At 54.4% G+C, this 26,147-nt stretch overlaps 3 protein-coding genes and 1 long non-coding RNA gene across 13 annotated transcripts; 3 read left to right on the forward strand and 1 right to left on the reverse strand.

The window, feature by feature from the left end:
* Positions 1 to 838: 838 nt before the first annotated feature.
* On the forward strand, positions 839 to 4,188 carry MRPL20 (mitochondrial ribosomal protein L20). 2 transcript variants are annotated; one of them, XM_070611191.1, is made up of 3 exons: positions 839 to 1,202; positions 2,257 to 2,334; positions 3,771 to 4,188. In XM_070611191.1, exons 1-3 carry the CDS (start codon positions 1,005 to 1,007, stop codon positions 3,942 to 3,944), a joined length of 450 nt encoding a protein of 149 aa, XP_070467292.1. In that variant the 5' UTR covers positions 839 to 1,004; the 3' UTR covers positions 3,945 to 4,188. The 2 variants fall into 2 exon arrangements, with proteins under 2 accessions (XP_070467292.1, XP_070467291.1); XM_070611190.1 differs by having other exon boundaries at positions 917 to 1,235.
* Positions 3,769 to 6,953, reverse strand: LOC139082016 (uncharacterized). Of its 2 annotated transcripts, none has more exons than XR_011537633.1 (2): positions 6,806 to 6,953; positions 3,769 to 4,952 (listed from the first exon to the last, which is right to left on the reverse strand). It is a non-coding gene; the product is annotated as an uncharacterized lncRNA (long non-coding RNA). The 2 variants fall into 2 exon arrangements; XR_011537634.1 differs by lacking the exon at positions 6,806 to 6,953 and adding an exon at positions 5,148 to 5,273 and having other exon boundaries at positions 4,016 to 4,952.
* On the forward strand, positions 6,795 to 15,483 carry CCNL2 (cyclin L2). 7 transcript variants are annotated; one of them, XR_011537628.1, is made up of 12 exons: positions 7,107 to 7,484; positions 7,755 to 7,829; positions 8,060 to 8,169; positions 8,776 to 8,896; positions 9,861 to 9,925; positions 10,502 to 10,712; positions 11,747 to 12,509; positions 12,689 to 12,793; positions 12,880 to 13,021; positions 13,873 to 13,984; positions 14,067 to 14,159; positions 14,337 to 15,483. XR_011537628.1 is itself a non-coding variant. In XM_070611181.1 (11 exons), the coding sequence occupies exons 1-11, from the start codon at positions 7,188 to 7,190 to the stop codon at positions 14,689 to 14,691; spliced, it is 1,572 nt and encodes a 523-aa protein (XP_070467282.1). In that variant the 5' UTR covers positions 6,795 to 7,187; the 3' UTR covers positions 14,692 to 15,483. The 7 variants fall into 7 exon arrangements, 3 of the variants coding, with proteins under 3 accessions (XP_070467282.1, XP_070467283.1, XP_070467281.1); XR_011537627.1 differs by having other exon boundaries at positions 13,876 to 13,984; XR_011537630.1 differs by having other exon boundaries at positions 12,410 to 12,509.
* A 1,082-nt stretch (positions 15,484 to 16,565) lies between these two features.
* AURKAIP1 (aurora kinase A interacting protein 1) lies at positions 16,566 to 18,347 on the forward strand. Of its 2 annotated transcripts, none has more exons than XM_070611187.1 (4): positions 16,566 to 16,805; positions 17,266 to 17,366; positions 17,650 to 18,095; positions 18,180 to 18,347. In XM_070611187.1, the coding sequence occupies exons 2-4, from the start codon at positions 17,315 to 17,317 to the stop codon at positions 18,279 to 18,281; spliced, it is 600 nt and encodes a 199-aa protein (XP_070467288.1). In that variant the 5' UTR covers positions 16,566 to 16,805; positions 17,266 to 17,314; the 3' UTR covers positions 18,282 to 18,347. The 2 variants fall into 2 exon arrangements, with proteins under 2 accessions (XP_070467288.1, XP_070467287.1); XM_070611186.1 differs by having other exon boundaries at positions 16,793 to 16,873.
* Positions 18,348 to 26,147: the final 7,800 nt, after the last annotated feature.

Consider the following 26,147-nt stretch of genomic DNA (forward strand, 5'->3'; position numbering starts at 1 on the left):
ACACTAAGATACCACCTTACACCTGTTAAAATGGCTATAATCACTAAGACTAAAAGTAACAAATGTTGGCGAGGGTGTGGAGAGAGGGGACCCTCATACACTGCTGGTGGGAATGCAAACTGGTGCAGCCACTATGGAAAACAGTATGGAGATTCCTCAAAAAATTAAAAATAGAACTACCATACGATCCAGCCATCCCACTACTGGGTATTTATCCAAAGAACTTGAAGTCAGCAATTCAAAGAGACCTATGCAACCCCATGTTCATTGCAGCATTATTCACTATAACCAGGAAGTGGAAGCAACCCAAGTGCCCATCCACACATGAGTAGATAAAGAAGATGGGGTATATATATACAATGGAATACTACTCAGCCATAAAAAAGACAAAATTGTCCCATTCGCAACAACATGGGTGGACCTTGAGGGTATTATGTCAAGCGAAATAAGCCAGACGGAGAAAGACAAACACCGTACGATTTCACTCATATGTGGAAAATAAACACACACACGGAAAAAAGAGAATAATTCAGTGGTTATCAGGGGAAGGGGTCTGGGGGGTGGGCACAAAGGGGGAAGGGGAGCACTTATATGGTGACAGACAATAATGTACAACCGAAATTTCATAATGTTGTAAACTATTATAAACTCAATAAAAAAAGTTTTGAAGAACATAAGAAGTAAATTACAATAGGGCCTTTTTTAGTATTCTGCTTATAATTCAGTATATGTATATATATATATTCAGTACATATACAATTCAGACCGAGGGGTCCTCCGGGTCAGGCGCCGCGGGGAGGGGCTCGGCACCGCCCACCGCGCACGCGCAGGGGCATGCGCACAACCGCGGGCGGCTGCCGGAGAGGAGGTGCCCGGGCGCACGCGCGGCGCCCTAGAAGTCCCAGGCGGCCACTGACCCGGAAGCGCCGGACGCCCCTCCGCTTCCGCCGGCTGCGACGAGGCGGCGGCGCGTGCGTGGTCTAGGGGCCGTGGCCGCGGGCGCTATGGTCTTCCTCACGGTGCCGCTCTGGCTGCGGAGCCGCCTCACCGACCGCTACTGGCGGGTCCAGGAGGTGCTGAGGCACGCGCGGCACTTCCGGGGGAGGAAGAATCGGTGCTACCGGCTGGCCGTGCGGGCTGTGACGAGAGCGTTTGTGAAATGCACGCGAGCCCGCAGGCTGAAGAGGAGGAGCATGAGGACGGTGAGCGGGCCGGGGGACGAGCGGAAGACGGGGGTACGATGGGGGACCCGGGGGGCCGGGGGGCGACGGGCGGGGACACGGCGCGCCCCCCAGCCCCTGCCGCTCGCGCCCGTCCTCTCGGCGCCCCGCGCGGCTCGCCGTCACGCGGAGGACGGGCCCGCCCCGGACCGGCTTGTCGCGCCGGCCTGTCCCCGAGCTGTCCCGGGCCCGGCGGGTGGCCGCTCTCCCCGCCCCGCGCCACCGGGAGGTCGGGCTCCGGAGCAGCCGCCGCCCTCGAGCGCGGCGCCGCGTCCGTCCTGCCTGCGTGGGCAGGCAGGGCTTCCCGAGCCTTGCGGTCGGCAGGGCCGCCGGCCTGGGCGCGTGTCGCGGTCCGCGCCTCGTTCTCGGGAGGGAAGAGGCCGCGCCGCCTGCCGTGGGGGCTGGCGAGAGCGCAGGTTCCGGGCCCCTCACCTCCGGAGCGGGAACCCTGCGTCTTGGCAAAGCTCCTCTGCTGAGGAGGCTCGTCCGTGAGCTGACCTCCGTGCCCGCCGTCCTCTGTCCGTGCGCGGGTCGCCGCCGCCGCGGGGCCTGGCCAGCGGTGCTGGGTCTGCGCCCGTGACCCGCACCCGCGGAAGCGGAGCGCGGACTCCGCTGCCCCGGGCGGTTCTGATGCGCGTCCCCGCCGGAGACCCGCAGGAGCGAGGAAGCCGCCCGCGGCTCCGCGTGTTGCTCCCGCCGCCGCTCTCGCCCTTCCCGATCGGCCGCAGCGCCAGCAGCCTCGGCCTCCCGGCGCTTCCGGACCTCGGGCTGCCCGCCGCCGGCCAGGTCCCGCTCCCGGCCTGCCCTTTCCTCCGGGCCGTCTGGCCCCCGCGCTCCGCCCCGCGCGTGCCTGCCCTCGGGCAGCTGCCTCTCCCGCGCGGGTGCCGCGTCTACACTGCGAGCCTGCGGGCCGGGAGCCGGTGGCTTTTCTAGTCTCGTTTACAAAATCCCCTCTGTTCGCTCAGCGCTTTGTTGGCGGGAGCGGACGTAACCCGGAGAGCTAGTTCTCCAGCACCTCGATGTCTTCTCATTTCAGCTCTGGATCCGTCGGATCACAGCTGCCTCCCAGGAGCACGGTCTCAAGTACCCGGTCTTCGTCGGCAACTTAATTAAGGTGCGGCTGAGCACCCACAGAGCCCGGCCCAGCACCAGACAGGGTCACCACCCTGACACTGCTGCTGTTGGGGGGGGTGGTCTGGCAGATTCCGGGACCCACTACACTTGCTCGGCCCTTGTCCTGCTGCTGGGACCGAGGCCTGAGCTCTGGAGAGCTTCCCCATCAAGGGAAGAAGGTGGAAAGACTTGGCTTTAACTGCAAAGTTTAATTTGAAAGCTTTTACGTTGAATGATTCCTGGTGAGGGAGCAGATAAAGTTGAAACTTATACAGTGAGAAGGGAGGGAGAAATGTCTTTGGATGGATGAAGCACGAGTCACAAAAGCTTGGGGATTGCTGAACATGCTGATTATGCTATTCCCTCTGCTTTTGTGTGCATGTAACTTTTTCCTTAAAAAGTGAAGGAGAGTGTGTGTTGTGCTTCTCCTTGTATCGGGCCCTGTCTTTACTGCTGTACAAAGATCTTCAGGGTGAGTGTAGAGGGCGTGCAGCCCCATTTTACTGATGGGGAACTGAGGCCCAGAAAGGAGACGGACTTTGCCCAAGGACACAGGTCCCAGGTGGTAGAACAGGATCCACGCCGGCTGCGTGGCTGCATTTAATGCACGGAGACCACCCCACACCTCTTCTGCTCCTCAGGCTCACTGGCACTGTTCCTCAGCCTTTGGAAGTGATCTGCTATTTGGCCTGATGGATGGTGTGGTCTGGCTCTTGTGGGAACGGGGAGGGCCCATTCTTCTCCTTGTGTTTCATACCTTTTCAGTGTTCCATTTCATCGTTTGTAAAGTGGAACTTTTTTTTTTTGGAGAAAGATGAGCCCTGAGCTAACATATGTTGCCAATGCTCCTCTTTTTTTACTGAGGAAGACTGACCCTGAGCTCACATCCATGCCCATCTTCCTCTACTTTATATGTGGGATGCCTAGCACAGCATGGCGTGCCAAGCAGTGCCATGTCCGCACTCAGGATGCCAATTGGCAAACCCTGGGCCACCAAAGCGGAATGTGCGAACTTAACGGCTGCGCCACCAGGCCGGCCCCTGTAAAATGGAACTTTGATCTCCTCTTGCAGGCTGACTTAAAGGGTTACCCCAAGGCAACAGTCATAGTACCGTCTGGGTGATGACTGTTGACCCTAAACAAGGCCCTTGTCCTCTGGCCAGCACCAGGACTGGATGCCAGCCTCCTTTCCCAGTCACCTCTTGCAGGGATGCCCTTGCTTTGTCCTTGTCCACATTTATTCTCCAGCACCCTGCTTGGACAGAATTCACCACTCCCGCTCCCCTTCCCGGGACGGATGGTGTGTCGAGAGTAGAGGCTGCCCGGGAGCCATGTGGAGTGGCTCTGCACACAGGAGGGGCTCCCATGGTATGGGCTCAGGGCAGCGGTCTTCCCATGTCCCCCTGATGCTGACACAGGCTGTGATTTTCTTCCCAGTGCCAAGTGGAGCTCAACAGGAAAGTGCTTGCAGATCTAGCCATCTACGAACCAAAGACTTTTAAATCTTTGGCTGCTTTGGCCAAAAGGAGGCGACAGGAAGGATTTGCTGCTGCCTTGGGGGACGGGAAGGAGCCTGAAGGCATATTTTCCAGAGTGGTGCAGTACCACTGAGGGGGACACTGACGCCGCATGCCCTCTGCAGCTGAGTGTCTTAGAAAAAGGCTTTTTCCCGATGATTATAACAACATAAGGGTGAAAAGTTATTTGTCGACAGTGTGTAAGTTTGATTTGCAGTTGTGTTAATTTATATTTCAGTAGCCGGTGTGAGAGAAAAGACCCTGTCCTCTTTCAGTGGGACAGATTGGGGAACACCTCCCTAGATTGTGCAAATAAAGCTTGTGTGCTTCTCACCGTTTCCAGCTGTGCTCTCTGGCATCAAGCAAACACACCTGGGTACAGTCCACCTGGGGTGCTTGTTTTCAGCCATTTGTCAGCAACCTTGTGGTCTTGTGGTAGTGGGAGAGGCTGCTGGAGTGAGGGGTCAACTGAGCAAGCACTTCCTCTTGGAACCTTAGATCCTTTCCTGCGAGTTGGGGGGTTTCCACCAGGCCTCTGAACTCTGACCCTGGCTCCCCTCAGGGCTCTGTGGGTAGCCTGTCCAACACCCAGGCCCCCTCCCCTCGTCTCCTCCTCTTGTTTCTAGCAGAGACTTTGTGGCTTAGCTCTTCAGCCACTCTGAGCACCAGCCTGTTTCCCTGTCTCCCCCACTCTTAGCCCAGCGGGGGCAGAAGGCAGGGAAGCCATGGGATCATCTGGGGAGGTCTTAACATGAAGGTTGGGGCCCCTTGCCACATACCCTACTCCAGTCAGTCCAGAGTCAAGCCCAGGAAGAAGGTCTCAGAAAGCTCACTGCACTGACAGGGCTACCAACCCTGTGCCTCCCTTTCACCCCCATCCACCCGCTGCTTGGGCAGAAATGGAAGTCGTGTCCACCCTCCCACTCAAGGCCAGGTCTTGCTCTTTGTCTTCTCAGGGAGCTGGCTCCACCTTCAGCCTCTTCCATCTGTATTTCCAGCCTCCTCCAACTCTCGAGTCTGCTCTCCTTCGTCTCACGGCCACCTCACACCTCGTGTCACTGGGTCCCTACCAGGCTGCAAGAGCTCTCACCAAAGCCATCTCCTGAAACCAAAGTCCAACAGATCCTGTTGGCCCTTGACCCCAAGGACCATGCACTCCCTTCCCTCCTCACTGGCACTGCACCGTCTCCGTCCCTGCCCTCCTGACCAGCTCACCCTTCTGCACACTCACTCCAGGAAAGCTCTTCAGACGCACAGCAGCAGTTGCTGCCTGCTTGCTGATGACTCCTGCATTTACCTGCCAGTGCACAGCTGCCCCGCTCTCCATGCTCTGGTGCTGGGTCCTGTGGCAACACCGCCCTCCATCCTTTGCCAGTGGTCCCCTGGAAGTCATTCCAGGTTCCTTTCTTCTGACTCAATATCTACCTCCAACTGCATATGGAGCCAATCAAATCCTGGCCATCTCACAAATCTGTCACTTTGCTCCATCCTCACTGTAAGCTGGCTCTTCCAGCTCTAGTTACTGTGCTGGCCTCCCATGAGGCTCCTTCCCCTGGCCCTTGTCACTGTGTCCAGTGATGGCCACTGGACCATAAGCATTTGGAGGTGCGTGGCCGAATCTTACTGTCCTTTTTGCTGCACTCAGTGCAGTGCCTGACTGTGCGCACAAAGTGTGCAATGCATGTCACTCGTCAGTAAATAGCTACTGAATAGACAAGGCGGAGAATGCAGAGTCCTCTGGTGTGTGAGACCAAGTTCTCTGTGTGATGCATTGCTGTGGAAGAGCTGCCTCCTCTTCATTCTTACGAAAGGAAGATGGGGGCGTGGCAAACAACTGTGGCTGCTCCCAGCACCCACTTCCCCTCTGACACAGGACCCCAGTTTCCTTCCTGCGGGCCTGGGTGCCATGGCCCTGACTGGCTAGAGCCATCAGCTTTTCCCTCTCCTCTGGTCAGGGGATGGACAAGCAGCCCAGGCAGAGCCAGTGAGAGACAAGCTGTTTCTGGGGTTTCTAGGGAAGAGGAATTCCTCCTTTCCTGGACAGGGTGCTGCTGTAAGCCAGCAGAGAGCTGCAGCTGGGGGCAGGGGAGATGGGGCACTGTTACCATGCCCAGGAGGCCAAGAAGAGAAAAGGGGAGGTTGGGTCTTAGTTGGCACTGCTTGAGCTGCAGCATCAAATCTCACAGGGAGTGAAAGACAGTAGAGCCCTCTGAGTCTCGGCAATTTGAGTCGGGGACGATCTCCTGTGCCACCTGCCCCTCTCTCAGGCTCTCACACCACCCTCACGGCGTTCTCACACTGGTCCTGGTAAAAGTCTGGGGTAACTGTGCAGCAGCGGACAATGCCGCACTGCCCCTCGTACAGATGTTCAACTCTGCTATCAGGTGACACAAAGGCCACCGGAGGAGCAGACGGAGGGGCAGTGGTCAGGAGGGCGCACAAATGCGTACCCCCCGCAATAGCTGTCTATGGGATGAGGCCAAGCCCCTTGCCCGGCCCGGGCATCCCGGCTGGCTGCTCTCCCCTCGGTCCCCGGAGGAACGCATGTCTGTCCCCGTGCTGCCAGGGGCTTCGTAGACACAGCGAATTCAGCGTTTGAGGCAACCCCTCACTGGCCTGTGGACTCAGTTCCAAAGGCAAGAGCTTCGTGCACCGGGTGCTACAATCGGCACCCCAAAGCTGGCCTCGGTAAGGACTGGAGAATGAGCACCGCGCCGGCTCCACGGGCTAGGGCGAACACTATCTCGTCCTGCCGCGCTGGGGACAGCCCACCAGCGCGTGAGCCAATCCTCTCACCCTCCATCCACCTGCGCGGGCCCCGAGACCTGCGCCCCGCAAGCCTGGGCCACCGCGCGCAGGACGCCCTCCCCGCGCAAGGAGAGCCGCCACCCGCGCCCTCGGGGGAAGGTCGTCCCGCCCAGCCCCTCGCCCACCGCCCACCGCCCGCGGGCCCACCAAGAAGCCTTGGGGCTGCAGTGGAAACCTCGCGAGCTCCCGGGACTTCGTGCTGAAGGTGCGGCCGCGCCGGGAAGCCAGGTCCCTACCAGGCGCCCAGAGCCCGCACCCGCAGCACTGCTTCCGGGTCAGGGCCGAGACTGCGGCCTCGACGGGGTGCCGCAGGGCCTCCTGGGTAACGAGCCCGCCTCCGCTCGCGCCGGGTTCCGGCGTCGGCCGCGCCGCTGACGGACAGGACGTCTAGCCAATCGCGGCAAGGTGGAGCCGGGACGCCCGCCGGCCGAACCAATGGCGCGCGGCGGGGCGGGGCGGGCGCGGCCGTAGCGCGTCGCCGGGAGCCGCCCTGCCGGGAAGGAGCCCGAAGGGGAGTCGGCGGCACAAAATGGCGGCGGTGGCGGCGACGACGGCCGCTGCTGGGGCTCCAGTGCCGGCAGCCCCCGCGGCAGCAGCCGGTACCCCAGGCTCGGGGAGCGCAGCCCCTGGGTCCCAGGGCGTGCTGATCGGGGACCGGCTGTACTCCGGGGTGCTCATCACCCTGGAGAACTGCCTGCTGCCCGACGACAAGCTCCGCTTCACGCCGTCCATGTCGAGCGGCCTGGACACCGACACGGAGACCGACCTCCGCGTGGTGGGCTGCGAGCTCATCCAGGCGGCCGGCATCCTGCTCCGCTTGCCGCAGGTGGGGCGCGGCCGCGAGCCTCGGCCCGGGACCCGCCGCGCCGCGCCGGGGGCGCCGACTCCCGACCCCGACCCGGCCTCGTCCCCGCCCGGGCCCGCGCTCCCTGCCCCCCGTCCCGGAGGTGGGAGGGCGGGGAGGCGGCGGGCAGCGGGAGGCTTTGTGCGCGCGGTAACGTGTCGGGGTCCGCTTCTGGGTCGGGGCCCGGAAACCCGGCGCCTTGGCGAAGCCTTGCGTGTGCGTCTAACAGGGACGGAAACTTCTCTCTTCCAGGTGGCCATGGCTACCGGGCAGGTGTTGTTCCAGCGGTTCTTCTACACCAAGTCCTTCGTGAAGCACTCCATGGAGGTGAGGGCGTCCTCCTCGTTTCTCCCCGTGGGGCTTGGTGGTTTGCGGGCCGCTCCGAGGAGGGAGTGCCTGCCCTGGTCGGCGCTGTTCTTGACGGGCTGGGTAGCCCCCCGACGGTAGAGTGGCCTTCTTCGCACCCACCTCTCTTTGCTCTTAGTGGCCCTTCTTAAGCCGTCGGAGACCCTCAGACGTGGAATAAACGTCGTTGTGTTGCAATCTTTACATTTCAGCATGTGTCAATGGCCTGTGTTCATCTGGCCTCCAAAATAGAAGAAGCTCCAAGACGGATACGGGACGTCATCAACGTCTTTCATCGCCTTCGACATTTGAGAGAGAAAAAGTGGGTTTTTGTCAGACGTCTTCTAAATGTTTGTGCCCGTTTCTCTGGTTATTAATTTACACTAACGTTTCTGAAACGAAGTTCAGGATGTGAGGTTTTAACTTGGTTCCCCGAAGAGGGCCTGTGGGTCTCTGACAGACACTGCGAGATGGGTGAAGGGGCCCCAGTGAGGAGGACAGGCACTGGTTTCCTGATCCGCCCTTGTCAGCCTCCGGACGCTCTGGAGCTGGGCTCTCAACTGGGGCACGGTCGTCATCTGGGGCCGGATGATTCTTTGTCGTGGGGACTGTGCTGTGCGTTGTAGGATGTGTAGCAGCGTCCTGGCCTCTCTACACTAGGTGCCCATAGCGCCTTCCTCAGTCGTGACAGCCAGGGGCCTGTGTATCTGTAAGGAAGAGGCGGGAGGGTTACCAAGAAGGGCTGGGTAGGTTAGCCTTGGGGTTTGAGGAGGACTTTGTGGTTTTGTTAGAGGAAGCGAAGTGAATTGCTGGCTAGATCTGTGTCGTCCTGTTCATGGTGGATGTTCACCGTCAGGGAGGTAATCGTGGGATTTGAAAGACTTTGTTGTATTTGCCCCTGTGCAGACCGTGTGGTTTGTTTTTGTAGGAAACCTGTGCCTCTGCTATTGGATCAAGATTACGTTAATTTAAAGAACCAGATTATAAAGGCAGAAAGAAGAGTTCTGAAAGAGCTGGGTTTCTGCGTCCATGTGAAGCACCCTCACAAGGTGGGTATGTGGCCCAGCTGCCACTTGAGCGCCCCAGGTCACTTCCACTCTCATGGAGATGAAAACTGAAGAGGAGTAAATGTGTCCCTGACTTGCTTTTCCAGTTTATATCTATAACGTGAAAATAAATCTATCCGTTAGCTTTCTCGTATTATCTGTTAATAGGGGATTTTTTAAGAGTTTTGGAAACAGTGTCTTGAAGTTTGAGCTTTCAGAAATAGTGATGAACTATTCCGTTCATCCGGAAAACTATTCTGTTTTTGTAAAAACGGAACGTACCAGTTTACATTTTCTTTTCTCAACAGCTAATTTTCTAAAGTTGCTTTAGCACTAGCCTTCTTTCCTTTCATGGGGCAAGTGGGAGAACTCTTAACCCTTTTGTTTGTAAATGAGCTAAAGCAGCTTTGCAGCATGTATTAGTTGAGGAGCGTGGCTGCCATACGATGTCACAGCACTTTCTGTGTTACCTTTAAACACAAAACTTGTTTTTAAAAAAGAGTGCTATTTGCATCTTTGCTTTCACCTCCTTGTTAGTCGGTTTTCTCATTTCTTGTTTGTTTGACTTTCTGGCATTAATTCAAATTCTCAGTAAATTGCTCACCATAAATTTAAGAGCTGAAAATATTTTCACACCGTGTTTGATGTAAGTTGGTGACTGGGGTACAGAGATGTTCAGGGCAGGCCATTTTCACTGGTGGAAAATGTAGCGACTTCAAGAATGAAAATTGGCCATGTAGCCGCCGAGGACAGTGAGGCCCTGTGCGCTGTGGCGTGCTGCCTGGCCGCAAAGCAGCAGCAGGCGCATCAGCAGAACTCCCTGCAGCAGAGCAGTATGCTGGGCGTGTGACCGGGGCCACTCCTGGGATCTAGCATGAGGCTCTTATTTGCTGCATGGATGCCCTCAAGATCTGAATGCTGGGTTCTCACGGTTCTCGGTAATAACTGCCTGACCCATATCTTCCAGATAATCGTTATGTACCTTCAGGTGTTAGAGTGTGAGCGTAACCAACACCTGGTCCAGACCTCATGGTAAGTTGATCTTCTTTGTTTATGAGGCCAGCAAGGGCAGTGCAGGAGTATGTTGTTTGAGGCACTTGGGCAGTGGGTAGTCAGTCCCATGACCTGGTTGTGGGCTGGAGTTGTCTGAGTGCCCAGTGTTCCTGCCGTGTAAATTCGAACCAGCCTACCAAAATATCAGGCACTGGTGTAACGGTAAGGTGGCCCGTACCCTCCCCAGACCCTTGAGGAGAGCAGTCACTGGGCTGCCCTTTGGGGGCTGTTGACATGGGCACATCGGGATCTTTCCCGTAGGTGCCAATGTGGACTTAGTGATCTTACATCTCCTGTGAAATTGCTTCTAACTGTTAAAGAGAATCCTGTGGGAGAAAGAGGGGGTATAAAGTTTTTCTACAATTGTGGGGACTGAACAATGTATGTGTTAGAAACAAAGCCTGAAGTAACAGTTCAGTGCTGGGTGCTTTGTGAATTTTTTCCATGGAGTTAAGTCTGTAAGGGTCATTTTTGCTGCCTGAATTGTCTGGTGCTATGCTGTGTCTAATAGAGAACCCATTTTGACTTTTCTTTTCTGTACTCTTTCAATCAAAGGGTAGCCTCTGAGGGTAAGTGACTAAGACTTCTCCTCTACTGTCCAAGCGCTTTGGTGCAGGGACAGCGGCCGTCCTCAGCCAATCCAGTGCAGGCTCTCCACCGAAGGCTGGCTCTAGATGGTGGTATGCGCACGATAGTATAGTGCTGGCCGACTGCTGCTGTGGTTCTCTGACGATTGTGCTTCTTGTTAATCCTCTGTCGTGCTTTGGTAATTGTATTGATTAGAGTTGATAACTGTCTTGACTTGAATTTTGTTTCTTTGAAACTGCTGTACTTGTGCAATAAAGATGCAGTACCTTTCTGTTTAAAAAAAATTCTATGGAAAGCTGTAAGAATTGGCTGATGGGAATTCAGACTTCAGTGTGGGATTATGTCATTATTTCTGGAAGTCCTAAAGTTGCTCTGAAAAGCAGCTAAATGTTGACACATTCTTCCAAAAGGTGTGCATCTTTAAATTTTTCCATGGACACTTTTTATATTGTAATTTATTTCGAATATACTAGTAAGCTTAAATATATGTTTTGAAGACGTCATTTGTTTTGTTTTTAGGCCTCAAAAGTTAATGGATTAATGTTACCATTAATTGAGTAGTAAAAATTTTTTAGTAGAAGCAAAAAAGTTAATAATGGTTATGTTTATAAAACGTTTGAACTCCTCACTTGCAATGCTCCGTGACGTGTGGCCCTGGCGCCATTACACATGCTTTTCCTTGATTACTTCCTGATGCCTGGAGCACGAGCTTCCAGAGCCGGGTGCCCCAGTCAGCCCGTGTACAATCTCTTAATGAGAAATCTCTGAGCGAGTTGGTCCGTCACCTTCTCCAGGGTGTTTAGGGCAAAGATACCAGGGTGGGAAGTGGGGAGTAACCGTCAAATCACAGCATGACTTGACTCCCTCTGGATGCAGCCTGACTCTGAGGCTTGCCATAATTGGGGTATGTTAGGAGCACTAACTACATGACTTATTCAACTGTTTTCTCATGGGATTAATCTTTTATTTCTGCAACATTGATAAAGTTAATATGAGGTCTGATTTTGGTCTATTAAATCTTAGAGAAATAGATCTAAAAAAAAATGTTGAAAATAATAGCCAATTTTAAAACCCTTTTAACTTTTTAAAAAATGCAAATGTTTGTATTTTTATATCTTCTAAAGTATGATAAAGCTTTTTAAACGTACTGATTGCGATGAAACGTGTACTATTTTGTTGCTTTTGTCTGATTTTATGAATGTTCATTTTAAGACTCCTTGTTGAAATGGGACAATTTGGAAACGATTCTTTGATAAGCCTGAGAAGAGGACTTCCCTTTGGGCATTGAGCCTTCCTCTGCATGATGTTCCCATGCACCCAAGGGCGTTTTCCCCCTTTCCAAGTGGCCTCCTTCGTGGATGAAGAAGGGCCCAGGCTGTGAGCGCCTCTTCAAGGAAGATGCACGCAAGAGGACGACTTGTCTCAGAAAAGCTCTCACAGGCTCTGTGCTCAGCCAGTGCATTTGAGTTTGCATGTTTCTCTGCACTACGGATTTTCAGCATTTAGATTCTTTTAATCAAATACATTTTAACACTACAGTAGAGATTTTCTTCCTGAGGCGTTGTGCTTTGCATGAGAGCAGGCCAAAAGTTGAGAGGGAAAAGTAAAGTTAAAGTCGGTTCTCTTTCATAGCAACATGCATTGTATGACATTCAGCCAGCTTTTAAAATTTTTTTTCAATACTTTCCCTGTCTTCCTGTCCTGTATTCAGAAGCAGCAGCTAGAATGTTTCTCCATGAACTCTTGAGCTTCAAGGACTGTCTAGCCCTAAGTTTTCGCAGTAGACTACTTACAGGAGTAGTGACGATCTAGATGGCGTGACGGGGCTCCTGGATTGCCCAGGGCCTTGTAATTCTTGCTGCTTTTGGTTTTCAGGAATTACATGAATGACAGCCTTCGCACAGATGTTTTCGTGAGGTTCCAGCCTGAGAGCATCGCCTGTGCCTGCATTTATCTCGCTGCCCGGACGCTGGAGGTCAGTGCTTCGCCAACACAGGGGAGTCTGGTCTCTGTATCCAGCCTCCAGTAGATTCAGATTATGCTCATCCATGCCAATAAAATGCATACTTGCTGCCCAGTAGGCTTGGTTTTCATTGCCCTAAGAGTCTCATTATCCGTGAAGAGAAGTCTAACAGTGATGGTGTTTGTTTACAGATCCCTTTGCCCAACCGTCCCCATTGGTTCCTTTTATTTGGAGCAACTGAAGAAGAAATTCAAGAAATCTGCTTAAAAATCCTGCAGCTTTATACTCGGAAAAAGGTTCTTCTATGTCTTTTCACGTAATATCTGCATTTGTGTTTGACTGAATCATCTGGTTCTGAATGGATGGACTTTGGCTTTTGTAGGTTGATCTGACACACTTGGAAAGTGAAGTAGAAAAGAGAAAGCACGCCATTGAAGAGGCAAAGGCACAGGCAAAGGGCCTGCTGCCTGGTGGCACTCAGGTTCTGGACAGCACCTCAGGGTTCTCACCTGCCCCCAAGCTGGGTGAGTGTCGGCGTGCACGAGTCTGCTCCCTGTAGGGTGACCCTCCTTTCCTCCAGATTTCTCTTGGAATTGCATCTGCAGCTGCTCTGAGCACTTCGCAAGCAGCAGTCCTCAGTGAACACTTGGTGATCTTCGAGATGAGACAGGGCTCCTAAAGGAGTTCCTTTTCATCATTGTTGTATTTTTATTAGCAAGGGACATGGATAGGCTTTCTGAAATGCTTTTGTTTACCCAGCCTACCCAATTAGCTTGTCTTTTGATGAAAATTTTGTAAATTTGGGGCAGTAGATTGTCGTCAGATCCTAGAGTTAAGCATGATGCCTGTCTCCAGGCCCTGAGGGAAGGCAAGCGAGATAGGTGGCCTTCTCTGTCTCTGGGGTCCCTGCCTAGGTTGTGAGGCTCAGGCTGGGAGCAGGGAGTTAGGATTGGCATGTTCTTTACCAGTCCCAGAGAAGGGACGTTATCTTGCTTTACTAACTTGTTTCTTAACAGAAATTGTTTCTTTTGTGTGTGTGAGGAAGATTGTCCCTGAGTTAACATCTGTTGTCAATCTTTCTCTTTTTGCTCGAGGAAGATTGTTGCTGAGCTAACTAACATCTGTGCCAGTCTTCCTCTTTCTGCTTGAGAAAGATTGTCGCTGAGTTAACATCTGTGCCAATCCTCCTCTACTTTATGTGGGACTCTGCCAAAGCATGGCTTGATGAGCGGTGCTAGGTCTGTGCCTAGGATCTGAACCCGTGAACCCTGGGCCACTGAAGTGGAGTACATGAACTTAACTGCTGCACCACTGGGCCGGCCCCTCACAACAGTTTTCTGATGGCTGGGTTTTAACTTCTTGTGCTTGATTCTAGCAGAATCCCCCAAAGACAGTAAAGGAAACAAGCCTTCCCCGCTCTCTGTGAAGAACGCCAAGAGGAAAACGGAGGGTGTGAAGAAAGCCAAGGCTGACAGCCCAGTGAATGGGTGAGTACCCAGGTGGCCCAGCGGGCCGTTGGGGTTGGCTGGAGAGACTGCGGGTCTGTAACTGCCCTCACCCTGTTCTCAGCTTGCCAAAGGGGCGAGGGAGTCGAAGTCGGAGCCGAAGTCGTGAGCAGAGCTATTCAAGGTCCCCATCGCGATCTGCTTCTCCTAAGAGGAGGTATGTGCTGCTCGGGGCTCACTGGGGTGGGGGCTGGGGGGCTTGCATCTGGCAGGGTGGGTGTTTTCACATGGTGGCTAGAGGTGATGAGGCTGCCCCACAGGGGACAGTCACTCCTGACCCTGAGGTGGTTGGGGTGGGTGGTCACCCGCTTGGTGGTACTGTCCTTCCTCACAGGAAAAGTGACAGCGGTTCAACATCTGGCGGGTCCAAGTCGCAGAGCCGCTCGCGGAGCCGGAGTGACTCCCCACCGAGACAGGTGCACCGAGGCGCTCCCTACAAGGGCTCCAAGGTGAGGAGCTACCGAAAGTCCAAGGACTGCAAGTACCCCCCACAGAAGCCACACAAGTCTCGCAGCCGGAGCTCCTCCCGCTCTCGAAGCCGCTCACGGGAGAGGGCGGATAGTTCTGGAAAATATAAGAAAAAAAGTCATTACTATAGAGATCAGCGACGAGAACGTTCGCGGTCTTACGAGCGAACAAGCCATCGCTACGAGCGAGACCACCCTGGGCACAGCAGGCACCGGAGGTGAGGCTTGGGGGCCCCAGAGGGCTGCCCTTCAGCCTTTGGCATGCACACCTCGGCATCACTGGCTCTGTGGCGAGACTTTTTTGGGAAATGGTTTGTGGACTCTGGACCTTGTGAGGAATTTGGAGATGGAATCGAGAGGCCAGCGAGGTGCCCTTTAGGCCGGCCTGGGCACAGCGCACACTCATCCAGTGCAGGGCCCACCTCAGCAGCAGCCCTGTGGCAGTTGGATGCAGAAGCCGACGTGCACGTCCAGGTGGTGTGGCTTGGTGCTAAGGATAGGCTGTCTCTCCTCTCCTGGACTGATACTCAATTACGTCAAACCAAGAAAGTGACTTTTAAAACCTTTGCCTATATTAGGTTGTACGTATGTACATATTTTGCAGTGTTTCACAATGAGAAAATGGCCTTAATAGTCCCTTATTCTCTATTCATATTGTAAATAAATGTGTTTCATACAAGTTAAAGCTATATATGAAAACTCAGAACTTGAATTCTGTCAGCTTAGAACTTGTGTAGAGAATTCCGATTTTTAAAATGTGAAGGTATTTAGATCTGTGTTGAAAGTCGTATATTTTTATCCGTGCGATGCTGAGTGCAGGCCACCAGCTCCTAAATAGAGAAGTTTCCTATATCTGCATTTTATGTGGTTAAATAAACAAATCTCTCTACTCAGGACATTTGGAACATTAAGGAATTTGCAGTTTATCATTCTGCTCGCTTGTTACCGCGCAGCCCGCGGTGCCCCTTCTAGTGCTGCCATCTCTGGTCTCATTAAAGTGTCATTTTGTATGGAGCTCCTGTGCACTGGCTCTTCTGTCGAAGGCTTGTGATGGGCCTGAGTTGTCTGTGTGTTCTGACAAAGGCTGCTTTCTTGGTGGCAGAGAAGGGAGAGTTTGAAAAGGAAAAAATGGTCCTGAAGTCCCCTTGTGCCCAAGGCACGTTAGCTTGTAGCCCCTGGCATGAGTGTGTTGGGCAGAACAAGGCACCTGGGGCTGTGCCCGCGCGGAGTGCTGAACAGGTACGCGGGGCGGGCCTTGGGCTGTTTCTTGGTCCTGCGTGGGCTCTGAGAACGGAGGGCTTTCGCGGCCTGTCACAGTCCCAGTGTCCGCTCTCCCCAGACCAGCACCTGTGTGTGGGTGTGAGGCAACTGGACGTGACCTTCCTGGTTTCGGTGGACCTGGAAGTAGACCAAGGAAACGTGGAGACGTGGGTCCCCAGCAGCCGCTCGGCAGGTACCGAACAGCGTCATCTCGTGACCTCGGCTGTGGGGCTGGGCCCGGAGCGGGCGGTGTCTGCCCTCCCACCGGCCTGTCCTCCACTGCCGCTTAGCCAGGCTGCGGCCTGGGATGACCAGGCCTGGCCACTGCCTGCCGGCACTGGAGGGAGACCCTCCTGCAGGGCTGGCCCCTGAGGAGAGCCCCTGCGTCCCTCTCCTACCAGGCGCGCTGAGGTCCGTGCTGGTCCCGTCCGTCCAGCCGGCCTCAGCGGACAGGGGCCTTTCCGGCTGGAGAGGAGACGTGCTCCCAGATCCCGCCCTGGGAGCGACCCTGCAGCTCGGCCGGGCCAGCCCTCCACGGAGGCTGCTTTGGGTTCTCGGAAGAGCTAGTTTCTGATTTTTCTTCCCACAAGCACAGGATGGGCGCTTGTTTGCTTTAAAACGGGAAAAGTCCACCCACGCAAAAAGCGTCGTGTTCTCTGCGTTAGATGCAGAGTGGCGGGAGGCGACGGCCACAGGGACGGGGCGGCGGGTGCTACCCCGCAGCCTCCAGACGGCGCCCGGCTCTCATTCCCGGCCCGGGAGCGGTGGTGGAGGGAGGCCGGGCCCCGCCCCTTCCGTCGCTCGGAGAAGGCCACTTCCGTCGCTGGGATAATGTCACTTCCGTAGCCCGGAAACTCCACTTCCGCCCAGGGCCAGGCCGCTCAGGGCCGGGCCGCGCAGGCGCAGAGGGCAGCTCTCAGGATTGAGGGAACCGCAGTTCTCGTGTTTCCGTCAGAGGCGGGCGGGGCCGGCAGCTGCTTGGCCGGAAACCGTCGCTTTCTCGGTCCGGCGGGGCCTGCGCCGACGCGGAGCCGGTGAGGGACGGACCGGAAGTGCCTGAGCGCGGCGGGAGAATGGTGGGTTTGAGTCTCCCGGTCGGGTCGCGTCTGGGGAGGTTCGGGGAGCGTCGACCCCGCCCCGTGTGGTGGGCACCTCAGGGGAGGCTGAGGCCCGGGGAGGGTGGTGACCTGGCCGGAGGTGCGGGGTGGGGCCGAGGCTGGTCATCTAGAGAAGGAGCCGTGTGTGCGGTGCGGTGGGAGCGGGGGAGGGACGGGGACAGAGGTGAGGGGGACAGGGGTGGGGAGGGGGACGGGGAAGGGGGATAGGGACAGGTGTGAGAGGGGGAGAGGGGAAGGGGCGGGGACAGGTGAGGAGGGGGACGGGGGAAGGGGAGAGGGAAGGGGGAGAGGAGGAGGACGGGAGGAGGCAGCGGGGAAAGGGAGGGGTGAGGAGGGGGAGGGGAGAGGGGGCGGGGTGGGGTGGGCAAGACCGGAGTCCCGGCCGCTGCCCTGCGTGACTTCAACCCCTGTGTTCCAGCTGTCCTGAGCACCTGCGGCCTCCGTGCTGTGCCCACCCGCAACTGACCATGCTCTTGGGGCGCCTGACTGCTCAGCTGCTCAGGGTTGTTCCCCGGGCAGGTGAGGCCGTGTGGCGGGTTGGGGGGATGCCCACGTGGATGAGGAATGCTGGGCCAAGCAGCCCACCTGCCCTTAGCACCCCCCACCACCACCTCGAGGACAGGGGCGTGGCTCACAGACCTCGTAAGCATGTCACGGGGAACCTGGACCTGGAATGCAGTGGCATTCAGGCCAGGAGCAAGGTGTGGGCTGTCCTAGCCCCATCAGGCCCGGTGGGGTGGTGGCAGTGCTCACGTGCGGTGTGACCCTGAGAGCAGTAACTGTGTGGTCTTGTTTCCTGCAGGCTGCAGTCGGCCCGGCTCTGTCTCAGGGGTGCTGGGCCACCATGCCTGTGGGGCCCGCTATAGCACCCAGCCAGCAGGCCCAAGTGGGGTTGCCTCCCTCCCTGGCAGTGGGGTCCAGCTAGAGCTTGAGGAAATGCTGGTCCCCAGGAAGATGTCCATCAGCCCTCTGGAGAGCTGGCTGACCACTCGCTACCTCCTGCCTAGACTGGATGCTGGGGTTCCAGGGTCTGTGGCTCCAGCCCAACTTTATGAGCATCCACCTAGCCAAATGGGGGAAGGGGCCGAGCAAGGGGGTGAGGGGGTCTGGGATGCACCCCAGATGCAGTGCAAAAATGTACTGAAGATCCGGCGGCGGAAGATGAATCATCACAAGTACCGCAAGCTGGTCAAGAGGACGCGGTTCCTGCGGCGGAAGGTCCGGGAAGGACGCTTGAAACGGAAGCAGGTGAGTGTGGGGTGGCGGCCCAGGTGGCTGAGAACACATGGCTGTGGCACCAACCAGCTGGTGGTCCCTCCCGTGCCCTCACAGGTCAAGTTCGAGAGAGACCTGAGGCGAATCTGGCTGAAGGCAGGCCTGAAGGAAGCCCCTCCTGGCTGGCAGACCCCCAAGATCTACCTGAAGGGCAAATGAGTCTAGGTCTGTTTCCCTTGCCTGTTACTGCTGACGGTCCCTTGTAATAAATGCCCTGAGAACTCAGCTGTCCCCCTTGGCCTGGACCTTCTTGTGCCTGCTGTGGGCTGTCTCGGGAAGGAGCCTGCTGCCAGCCTCTGGTGTGACAGGAGGCAGAGGGCCCCAGGGTGGCAGGGTGGCAGTCTTTCCAGAGCTGGCCCTTGCCCTGGTGGGGCCGCCTGTGGGGATGACAGGCCTCGCTGTGCGTGAGCTGTGGGAGTAGAGCCCTGCCCTGACCTGAGGGCCTGTGCGTTCCACTGCGGGAGGCGGCCTCTTAGTGAACACACAGTGGCCAAAGTGCCGAAGGACAACACCAGGGAGCTGGGGAGTGTCCAGCCTGAGGTGGGGTGCGATTAGGTTATGTTTTACGAATAGGGTCAGGGAGGGCCTCACTGGGGAGACGGGGGGAGGACGAGAGGGGAGGCGGGAAAGGCCCTGTGTCCCCGGAGATGATAGATGGTGTCCTGCAGGCCCCTTGGACTTCTGAGCTGTCCTGCTCACCCGGGGCTGGGGACCCCTGGCCTGCCGTGGGTTCCTTGGCCTCTGCCACTTCCTGGGGCCCTGCGTGGGGGTGGCCTGGGGACAACCAGAAAGGGGTGACCTGGAGGACGTGCTCTGGCAGGTGTGAGTTGGGGCTGGCTGAGGAAGGGGCGCTGTTTCCGGAGCTGGAGAAGCGCTGGAGCCTTGACGTGAGCCAGAGACCCCGAGTGGTTCCAGGTTTCTCCTGGATGGAGAAGAACACATCATCGGGGATGGCAGGGCCTGGAGGGGCTCGTGGGCCTCTGCACGCAGGCCACAGGAAGGGGAGCGTGGTTGGAGCGCCTGAGTGCCTGAGGCTGGTTCTCATGCTGAGCTCTGTGCTGCGCGTGGTGACTGAGAGGAGGGAGAGGAAGATGCTTTCCCGAGCCGCCGCCACCGCCGCCGTAGTCCTTCCTCCCCCACGGCACTTCTCACCAGGGCTGTGGGGGCTTCCGTCTGTTGTCGCGGAAATGCATCTGGGTCTGGGCTTGAGTTCCCCACAAATTAGGCAGACCCTGGGGGCGGCTTGAGCCTGGTGTCCCAGCAGTTTCCCTGGCATGGGACACTCCAAGTTGTGTTGATATCCCTTCCCCACCCCCCGTTGCTTCAGTGTGCAGGCGGGGCGCCTTCCCTGCATGCCAGCCAGGTAAGCAGGCTTCTAACAACTGGGCCCGTCTGGCTCCCTGTCCATCAGGGGGATGGGCTCACGGAGGGGCCTTGTGGTGGACTGTGAGGAGGGTGAAGCTGGCCACGACTTGGAGGGGAACTGAGGCCCTTGAGGGCACAGGCCTGCTCTTGCTGGCAGCCGCCAGGGGGCAGTGGTCAGACCAGCAGACTTGAGCCCCGTGCCAGTGTCGCCTGAGAAGGCTCCTAGCTGGGGTCACCAGAATCCTCGGGTCTCAGTTTCTCGAGCTATAGGTGGGGCAGGGGTCCCAGGGCCAAGGCCTCAGCCGTGGAGCCTCCCTGGGGTGGAGTGGACCATGACATTTTGGTGCCAGGTCTGGCCCCAGCTCCGCTGGGCTTCCCAGCGGGCTTCTGCCTGCCAGGCAAGCCCTTGGCTGGCACCCATGGCTGCTGAGCAGCTGCTCCCGGTATTTCCTCCAGCCCCACTGCAGTAGCTGCCTGTGGCTCACCCCGCCCTTCCTTGGCTGTGGGGAGAGAAATGGATGCTAAGTTGTTACCATCTGGAGACAAACTTTGTCAGGAGCTTGGCTGGGCTGTGAGTTCTGGGGGTGTAATGCCGGCCTGTGCAGGGAGCTGCAGACCCAGATGCATAGAGGCTGCAGCTGGCGGAGTGCCACAGCGCTGGGGCACCTGCTTCAGCCTCCTCTACCCTTGGGTGGGTGCTAGCTGAGGGAGCCCCAGGAGGCAGGCTGCCTGTGGGGTCCAGGATGCTCGGCCTCGCGGTTCCTCCAGAGCAGTGGTTCTGGACTGGGCACTCGGCCACATCTGGGACATTTTTGGTTGTCACAGTGGTTGGGGCAGTACTTGGAGCAGTGAGTGGAGGTCAGGGATGCTGCCAAGTGCCCTATGGTGCACAGGGCAGCCCCTTCCTAAGAACAGTTACCCCAGACTGGGGTCAAGACCCCTGCTGCAGATGTGATTGGTCATGGTGGGTCAGCTCCTGAGCCAGCCCAGCCCCTACCTAGTCAGCCTCCTCAACCCCTGTTCCCTCTCCTGCTCTGCAGCCCAGACCCAGCAGCCCTCCTCTCCCTGCCCCTGCCCAGGCTGCATGTGTGCAGAGCTCACTTTGCGTGTGGCTTGGATGCCTTTGGGGCCCAACCACAACCTCAGGAGGCAATTTTTGGGTTTTATTTTTATCTTTGCAGCCCCTCCCAGGCCACAAGAGGCTGCCCCCCTTCCCTATGGGGGATCCACCCTGTCCTCTCTCATTGTTCTAGCCTGGGCACCCCTTGAGTAACAGGGCAGAGGTGGGGGGACAGAGTGGGGGCTCGTGAGCTGCCCTGTGATGTGGTTTTGGCCTGTGATGGGCCCTCCCCTAGCAGGCAGATTCTGTCCAATGCTGACTTCAGCCTCTCAGGGCACTACTAGGCTGTTTTCAGATGAGGAAGTTGAGTCCTGCAGCATTGGGTCCCTCACCCGGGGTCACATGGCAGCCGAGTGGCAGGGCTGGGGCTGGAGTCCAGGGTGGCTGAGACTTCACCACTTCGAGGTAGGCAGTGGTCTGAATGGCGTCTGGAGGTTTGGGGTCTTCGGTGTAGGGTGGTCTGTGTATTTGGGCACATCTGCGGGGTGTGTGTTTTGAGGACTGCTCCTGAATGATGAGGGAAGAAGGAGTGCTGCAGACCCCCAGGTGACCAGCAGGGCAGGGGATGGCCTGGGAGTGTGGGGCCGCCCCAGGCCCTCAGACCCACTGTGGCAGCAGCACAGCTGGCAGGCTCCATGAGGCCAAGGGGAGGGGAGGCCTCAGCCCTCAGGCTGGGCACGTGCCTTGTGGAGTGAAATTGGGAGCCAAGGGGTCAGGTACAATGGGGTGGGGGCTCCTGCCCTGTGATCCAGCACCCTGTGCCCTGTACCCTCACCTGCCTGGGCTGGCCTCATCCCCTTGTGGATAGTCTGTGGTGTGGAGAGGAGACCAATCCAGCTTGGAGTCCTGTTGAGTGGAGACAGCTGACCTCCAGGCTCCATGTGGCTGGAGGGGCCCCAGAGGCCACCAAGACCTTTACATGAACAGGTGTCTCCTCCTGCTACTGCATGTCCTAGCTGAGGCATGTCCATCACCCACCGTGTCCTCCAGGTCAGACACGGGTCTCCCCTCCAAGAGGGGCCCATTGACTTCAGTTGGTCTTGTTAATTTCATTACTTTGTGTTTACAGTTTTTGTTTTTTAATTTTCCAGCCAAATGGGATTGTGTCTGGCTCAACATGAAGTTGTTCTATAAGGCTAGTAACAAACAGCTGCTCCTGCCCACCCACCCACGTGCATTTCGGGGCGGCAGCCTTGGCTCCTCCATGGGGTCCTGTGCTTGCCGGCCTCCTGGTGTAGCCACGTCACAGTGTCAACAGCATTCACACAGCCTCACAGCACGGTTACACGGCTTCTCTCGTACAACTGTTTTCCTATTTCATTTTTTCTTTTGCACGTTTTTCTGTGACCGCTAACTCGGCCCCAAACTTGATGATGGAATTTTAAAACTCCCAGTCCAACTCTTGCAAGTAATGCTTAATGTGGAGCCACCCTCCTGGCTCCCCCATCTTGGCTGCCCTGGGGCTTCTCTAGCACCAGCGGGGTCTTCCTTGGGATGCTCTTTGCCCTATCAGCTGGATCCCGTTTCTGGAATGCCATATTCTTCCCTTCTCTTGTGATTTATTCTCTTCTTTCCATGGAGTACACTCTATAGCAGCTTTCTGAGAAACAGTGTATGGGAGATGGAGCATAGAGTAAGAATTAGGCTTTAAAAAAATTAATAATAATAACTGACACGTGTGAGTGGACCCCTCCCCCACAGGCATTATGCTGGGTTCTTCACAGGAGTTAGTTCATTTCACAACAAGTCTGTGAATAGCCCTGTTTTGTGAGTTGGGACCCTCAAGGACGGAGATTGACTTGCGCACAGTCACGTAACTCAGAAGCCATGATTCACTCTAAGTCTGTTTGACTCTCAAATTTAATTTTTTAAAAACTTTATTTTTATAAAAGTTATGCCTATACATGGCTAAATAGTTTAATAGTTCAATAATGCTTAAGGCAAACAGAAGTCTCTCCCTGTTCCCACACCACCTTTCCCGGAAGCAGTCTGTCTTTTGGTATTTATTTTCATAGCTCTAAATTAGTGATTTTCAGATTTTTTTGACCCAAAACTCAAAATAAGAAATAGATTTTAGGGGGCCAGCCCCGTGGCCAAGCAGTTAAGTTTGTGCACTCTGCTTTGGTGGCCCAGGGTTTTTCTGGTTTGGATCCTGGGCATGGACATGGCACCGCTCATAAAGCCATGCTGAGGTGGCATCCCACATGCCACAACTAGAAGGACCCACAACTAAAATATACAACTATGTACTGGGGGGATTTAGGGAGAAGAAGAAGAAGAAGAAAAAAAGACATCATTACCTGGTACACACACACACACAACTGGAAATTTATACAATACTTCTCTCGTAACTGCAGCTGTCTCAGGTGTTTTCTGTTCTCGTCTATTTCATTAAAAATGCTATTTACGGCCCACTAACTCCAGCTCACACTCACTGACAGGCATAACCTGCAGTTTGAAAAACACTGCGCTAAACGTAAGCCCCATCCTGCTGCACTTTGTTCCTGCTTAGCCGCCCTGTCGGTGTCTCGAGCCGCCCCGCATGGCCCCCCTGGCAGCCTTGGAAGGCACACTGTTGCACTGTCTGTGTTTACATGACTGTAACTGTGATAGGGTTGACACTACGACTGCTCTTCTTCCCCGTGTGAGCCGTTGTTTTCCCTGGAGTCAGTAACTGTCTTTGTTGTCTTTTTTTCAGTTGCTTTAGTTTTCTATGCCCTCGTCACAATTTCAGCATGAAGTTCTCGCCCAGCTCCCAGATGCGTCTGAGGTTCTATCCTTTTGTCTCACTGAGGAGGTCTCTCGTGGGACTTCTGCTTTGCTCCAGTGGGGCTGCCTCCCCACTGTGTCGGGCACAACTGTCACCCTGGGATCTCCCCTCATACTTCCAGGGACTTCTCTCGGACTTGCTCCTGCCTCCCTGATCCCTTGTCTTCTGTTTTCTTCTCTTACTTTGAAAGAGCACATCTTTCCTTGTCTCCTGCAGAAAGAAAGCAGAGAGACCATTTTGAAACCTTGTGCACCTGCAAGTCTCCTTTCATGTCCTGTTCCTTGGTTGATGGTTTGGCTGGATATAGAATTCTCCGTTGGAAATTATTTCTACAAGACTTTGCAGGCATTGCTCCATTGTCTTCTGGCTCCCAGTGTTGATGTTGAGAAAATTAAACCCATTTTGAGTCCAGAGCCTTTGCAAGTGATCAGTTCTTTCTCTTGAAGCTTCTCTGTGTCTTTGCCGTTGCCAGTGTTCACAGTGGCGCACTTTACTGTGGGTCTGTGCTCACCCCACAGGAGCCCCATTCAATCTGGACACTCACAACCTTCCCTTTGGGAAATTCCCTTCAACTATTGGGTTGTAATTTCCTATTTCTTCTCTCTTTCTAAAACTCCTGTTATTTGGATTTTTTTTCCTTCTGTTTTCCATTGTCAACATTTTCTTCTAATCCATTTCATGATTTTTTTTCAGTTCTGTTCCTTCATTTTTAATTTCTAAGAGACTTTTGTTTTTTGAATTTTTTTAATAGCACCCTGATTATGTTTCATGAATGTGATGCCATCTCCTCTGTGAATGTGATGCCATCTCTTCTGTGAGGATATTATCGATAACGTATTTTTCTTTAACACCCCTTCCCCTGGTCTAGTTTCTGCTGCTTCTAAGTTGATTTTTTCTGTTAGTTGACTTTGGTCTCTGTTTTCCATGTTAGTGGGCTTCCTCTGGCAGGACTTGGTTGTCTGCTTATATTTATGAGTGTGGTCTACAAACCAACAGCAAGAAGTGTCCACAGGGCCAGCCCTGTGGCCGGTAGTTAAGTTTGCACACTCCACTTCAGCAGCCTGGAGTTCACCGGTTGGGATCCGGGGCATGGACCTACGTACCACTCATCAAGCCATGCTGAGGCAGCATCCCACATAGAAGAACTAGAATGACCTACAACTAGGATGTACAACTATGTAGTGGGGCTTTGGGGAGAAGGGGGAAAAAAAAGTAAGATTGGTAACAGATGTTAGCTCAGAGCTGATCTTCCCCACCAAAACAAAAAAAAGGTGTCCAAGACACCCAGAAGTGGTCTCTACCTTTCCTGCTTTTAGCAGGATTCAGGACTTTGGAGACATGGCTGTTTCCAGGTAAGGTTGCAAACTTTACCAAATAAAAATACAGGACCCCTAATTAGATTTGAATTTCAAATAAACAACAAATAATTTTTCAGTATAAGTATATTCTGTGCAGTATTTAATCTGGTAACTTCATGCCAGATCTGACAGGAAGTGTACAGAAGCCTGGTGTGTCTTTTCATGCCAGATGATGAGAGAGGTCAGAGGCTACTGGAGGCGTGTCAGAAGAACTCAGGAGCCAACTTGAAGGGCTTTCACTGGCTAAAGATGGGACGATCTGAGCATTGAAAAGAAGAACCACATTGGGTTGAAACAGCATATTGAAATCTGTTGGGCAGCTTTGAAGGATGATAGAGACCCAAGTCCCCAGGTCTCTAGCTTGCCTGAGAATTTGATTAGATTCTTTGGTTATGTAACTGGGAACATTTTCTGAGCCTATTAGTATAACTTTCCCTATCTTACTGGAAACGAAAATAATGTGCATGATTATAAAATCTCTTAAGTGTGATGGAGCTCCCATTCTGATTGGCTTAAATAGCCTAACACATGCTTGTGTAGATTTAGGATAGAGAATGTGAGAATTCCAGAGAGGAAAAGGAAATTGGACTTCTAATGCCTTAGGAGTGTTTGCCCTGTAAGAAAAGTCATTTTCTTGCAGAATCCACAGCTGAAAAGAAAAAAAAAGCTGGGACAATGGTTGATCATTGGATGAGGATCAGAGATGTAAATTCACGCAGAGAGCAAATATCGCCAAGGAAACTACTTCATGTAAACATCACTTCAGTAGTGTTTAAATGTGGGGCTGGAAAATGGGGAGTTTAACAGTTTGTATGAGAAAACGTTCAGGTGATATTTTTAAGCAAGATGAATCCTTGGACAAATTAGACTGGTTTCGTAATTTTTGTTTAAAAAACGATGTCCCTTGACTTTATGACAGTGTAGAAGATGATGTAATAGTATGCCTCCTGGAAGAATTCGGTTTGTTTGCTTATGCCAAGCTTAATGAAACTCTCCTAAATTTCCTAGTCTGGTTTTATGGGTCAGGTAAATTGTTTTCCAAAAGCTATTTACGGTCATGTAAATGTAAACATATATGTTTAACTATATTAAAATAACTGATCTCTCTCTCTTTTTTTTTTTGTTAAAAAACTGAGCTAACATCTGTTGCCAGTCTTCCTCTTTTTTGCTTGAGGAAGATTGTCGCTGGGCTAACATCTGTGCCAGTCCTCCTCTATTTCATATGTGGGACACTGCCACAGCATGGCTTGATGAGTGGTCTGTAGGTCCATGCTCAGGATCCAAACCCATGAACCCTGGGCCGCCAAAGTGGAGCACGCAATGTTAACCACTACGCCACCAGGCCTGGCCCAACTGATCTCTTTTATAAAAGACTTATTCTTGTAAACCTTAGATAATGCTCTGAATTATTG

This window comes from Equus przewalskii, chromosome 2 (assembly GCF_037783145.1).
Source record: "Equus przewalskii isolate Varuska chromosome 2, EquPr2, whole genome shotgun sequence".
In the NCBI taxonomy this organism is placed as follows: domain Eukaryota; kingdom Metazoa; phylum Chordata; class Mammalia; order Perissodactyla; family Equidae; genus Equus; species Equus przewalskii.

What these genes read in the sequence shown, in the direction of transcription:
- MRPL20 (XM_070611190.1), top strand. Translation starts at nt 1,005, where the DNA reads ATGGTCTTCCTCACGGTGCCGCTCTGGCTGCGGAGCCGCCTCACCGAC. An exon ending in GGGACGAGCGGAAGACGGGG is followed by an intron (nt 1,236 to 2,256) that starts GTACGATGGGGG and finishes TTCTCATTTCAG; the next exon opens with CTCTGGATCCGTCGGATCAC. An exon ending in TCGTCGGCAACTTAATTAAG is followed by an intron (nt 2,335 to 3,770) that starts GTGCGGCTGAGC and finishes TTTTCTTCCCAG; the next exon opens with TGCCAAGTGGAGCTCAACAG.
- AURKAIP1 (XM_070611186.1), top strand. Translation starts at nt 16,803, where the DNA reads ATGGTGGGTTTGAGTCTCCCGGTCGGGTCGCGTCTGGGGAGGTTCGGG. An exon ending in CGTCGACCCCGCCCCGTGTG is followed by an intron (nt 16,874 to 17,265) that starts GTGGGCACCTCA and finishes CCTGTGTTCCAG; the next exon opens with CTGTCCTGAGCACCTGCGGC. An exon ending in CAGGGTTGTTCCCCGGGCAG is followed by an intron (nt 17,367 to 17,649) that starts GTGAGGCCGTGT and finishes TGTTTCCTGCAG; the next exon opens with GCTGCAGTCGGCCCGGCTCT.
- CCNL2 (XM_070611180.1), top strand. Translation starts at nt 7,188, where the DNA reads ATGGCGGCGGTGGCGGCGACGACGGCCGCTGCTGGGGCTCCAGTGCCG. An exon ending in CACCTGGTCCAGACCTCATG is followed by an intron (nt 9,926 to 12,409) that starts GTAAGTTGATCT and finishes TTTGGTTTTCAG; the next exon opens with GAATTACATGAATGACAGCC. An exon ending in TCGCTGCCCGGACGCTGGAG is followed by an intron (nt 12,510 to 12,688) that starts GTCAGTGCTTCG and finishes GTTTGTTTACAG; the next exon opens with ATCCCTTTGCCCAACCGTCC.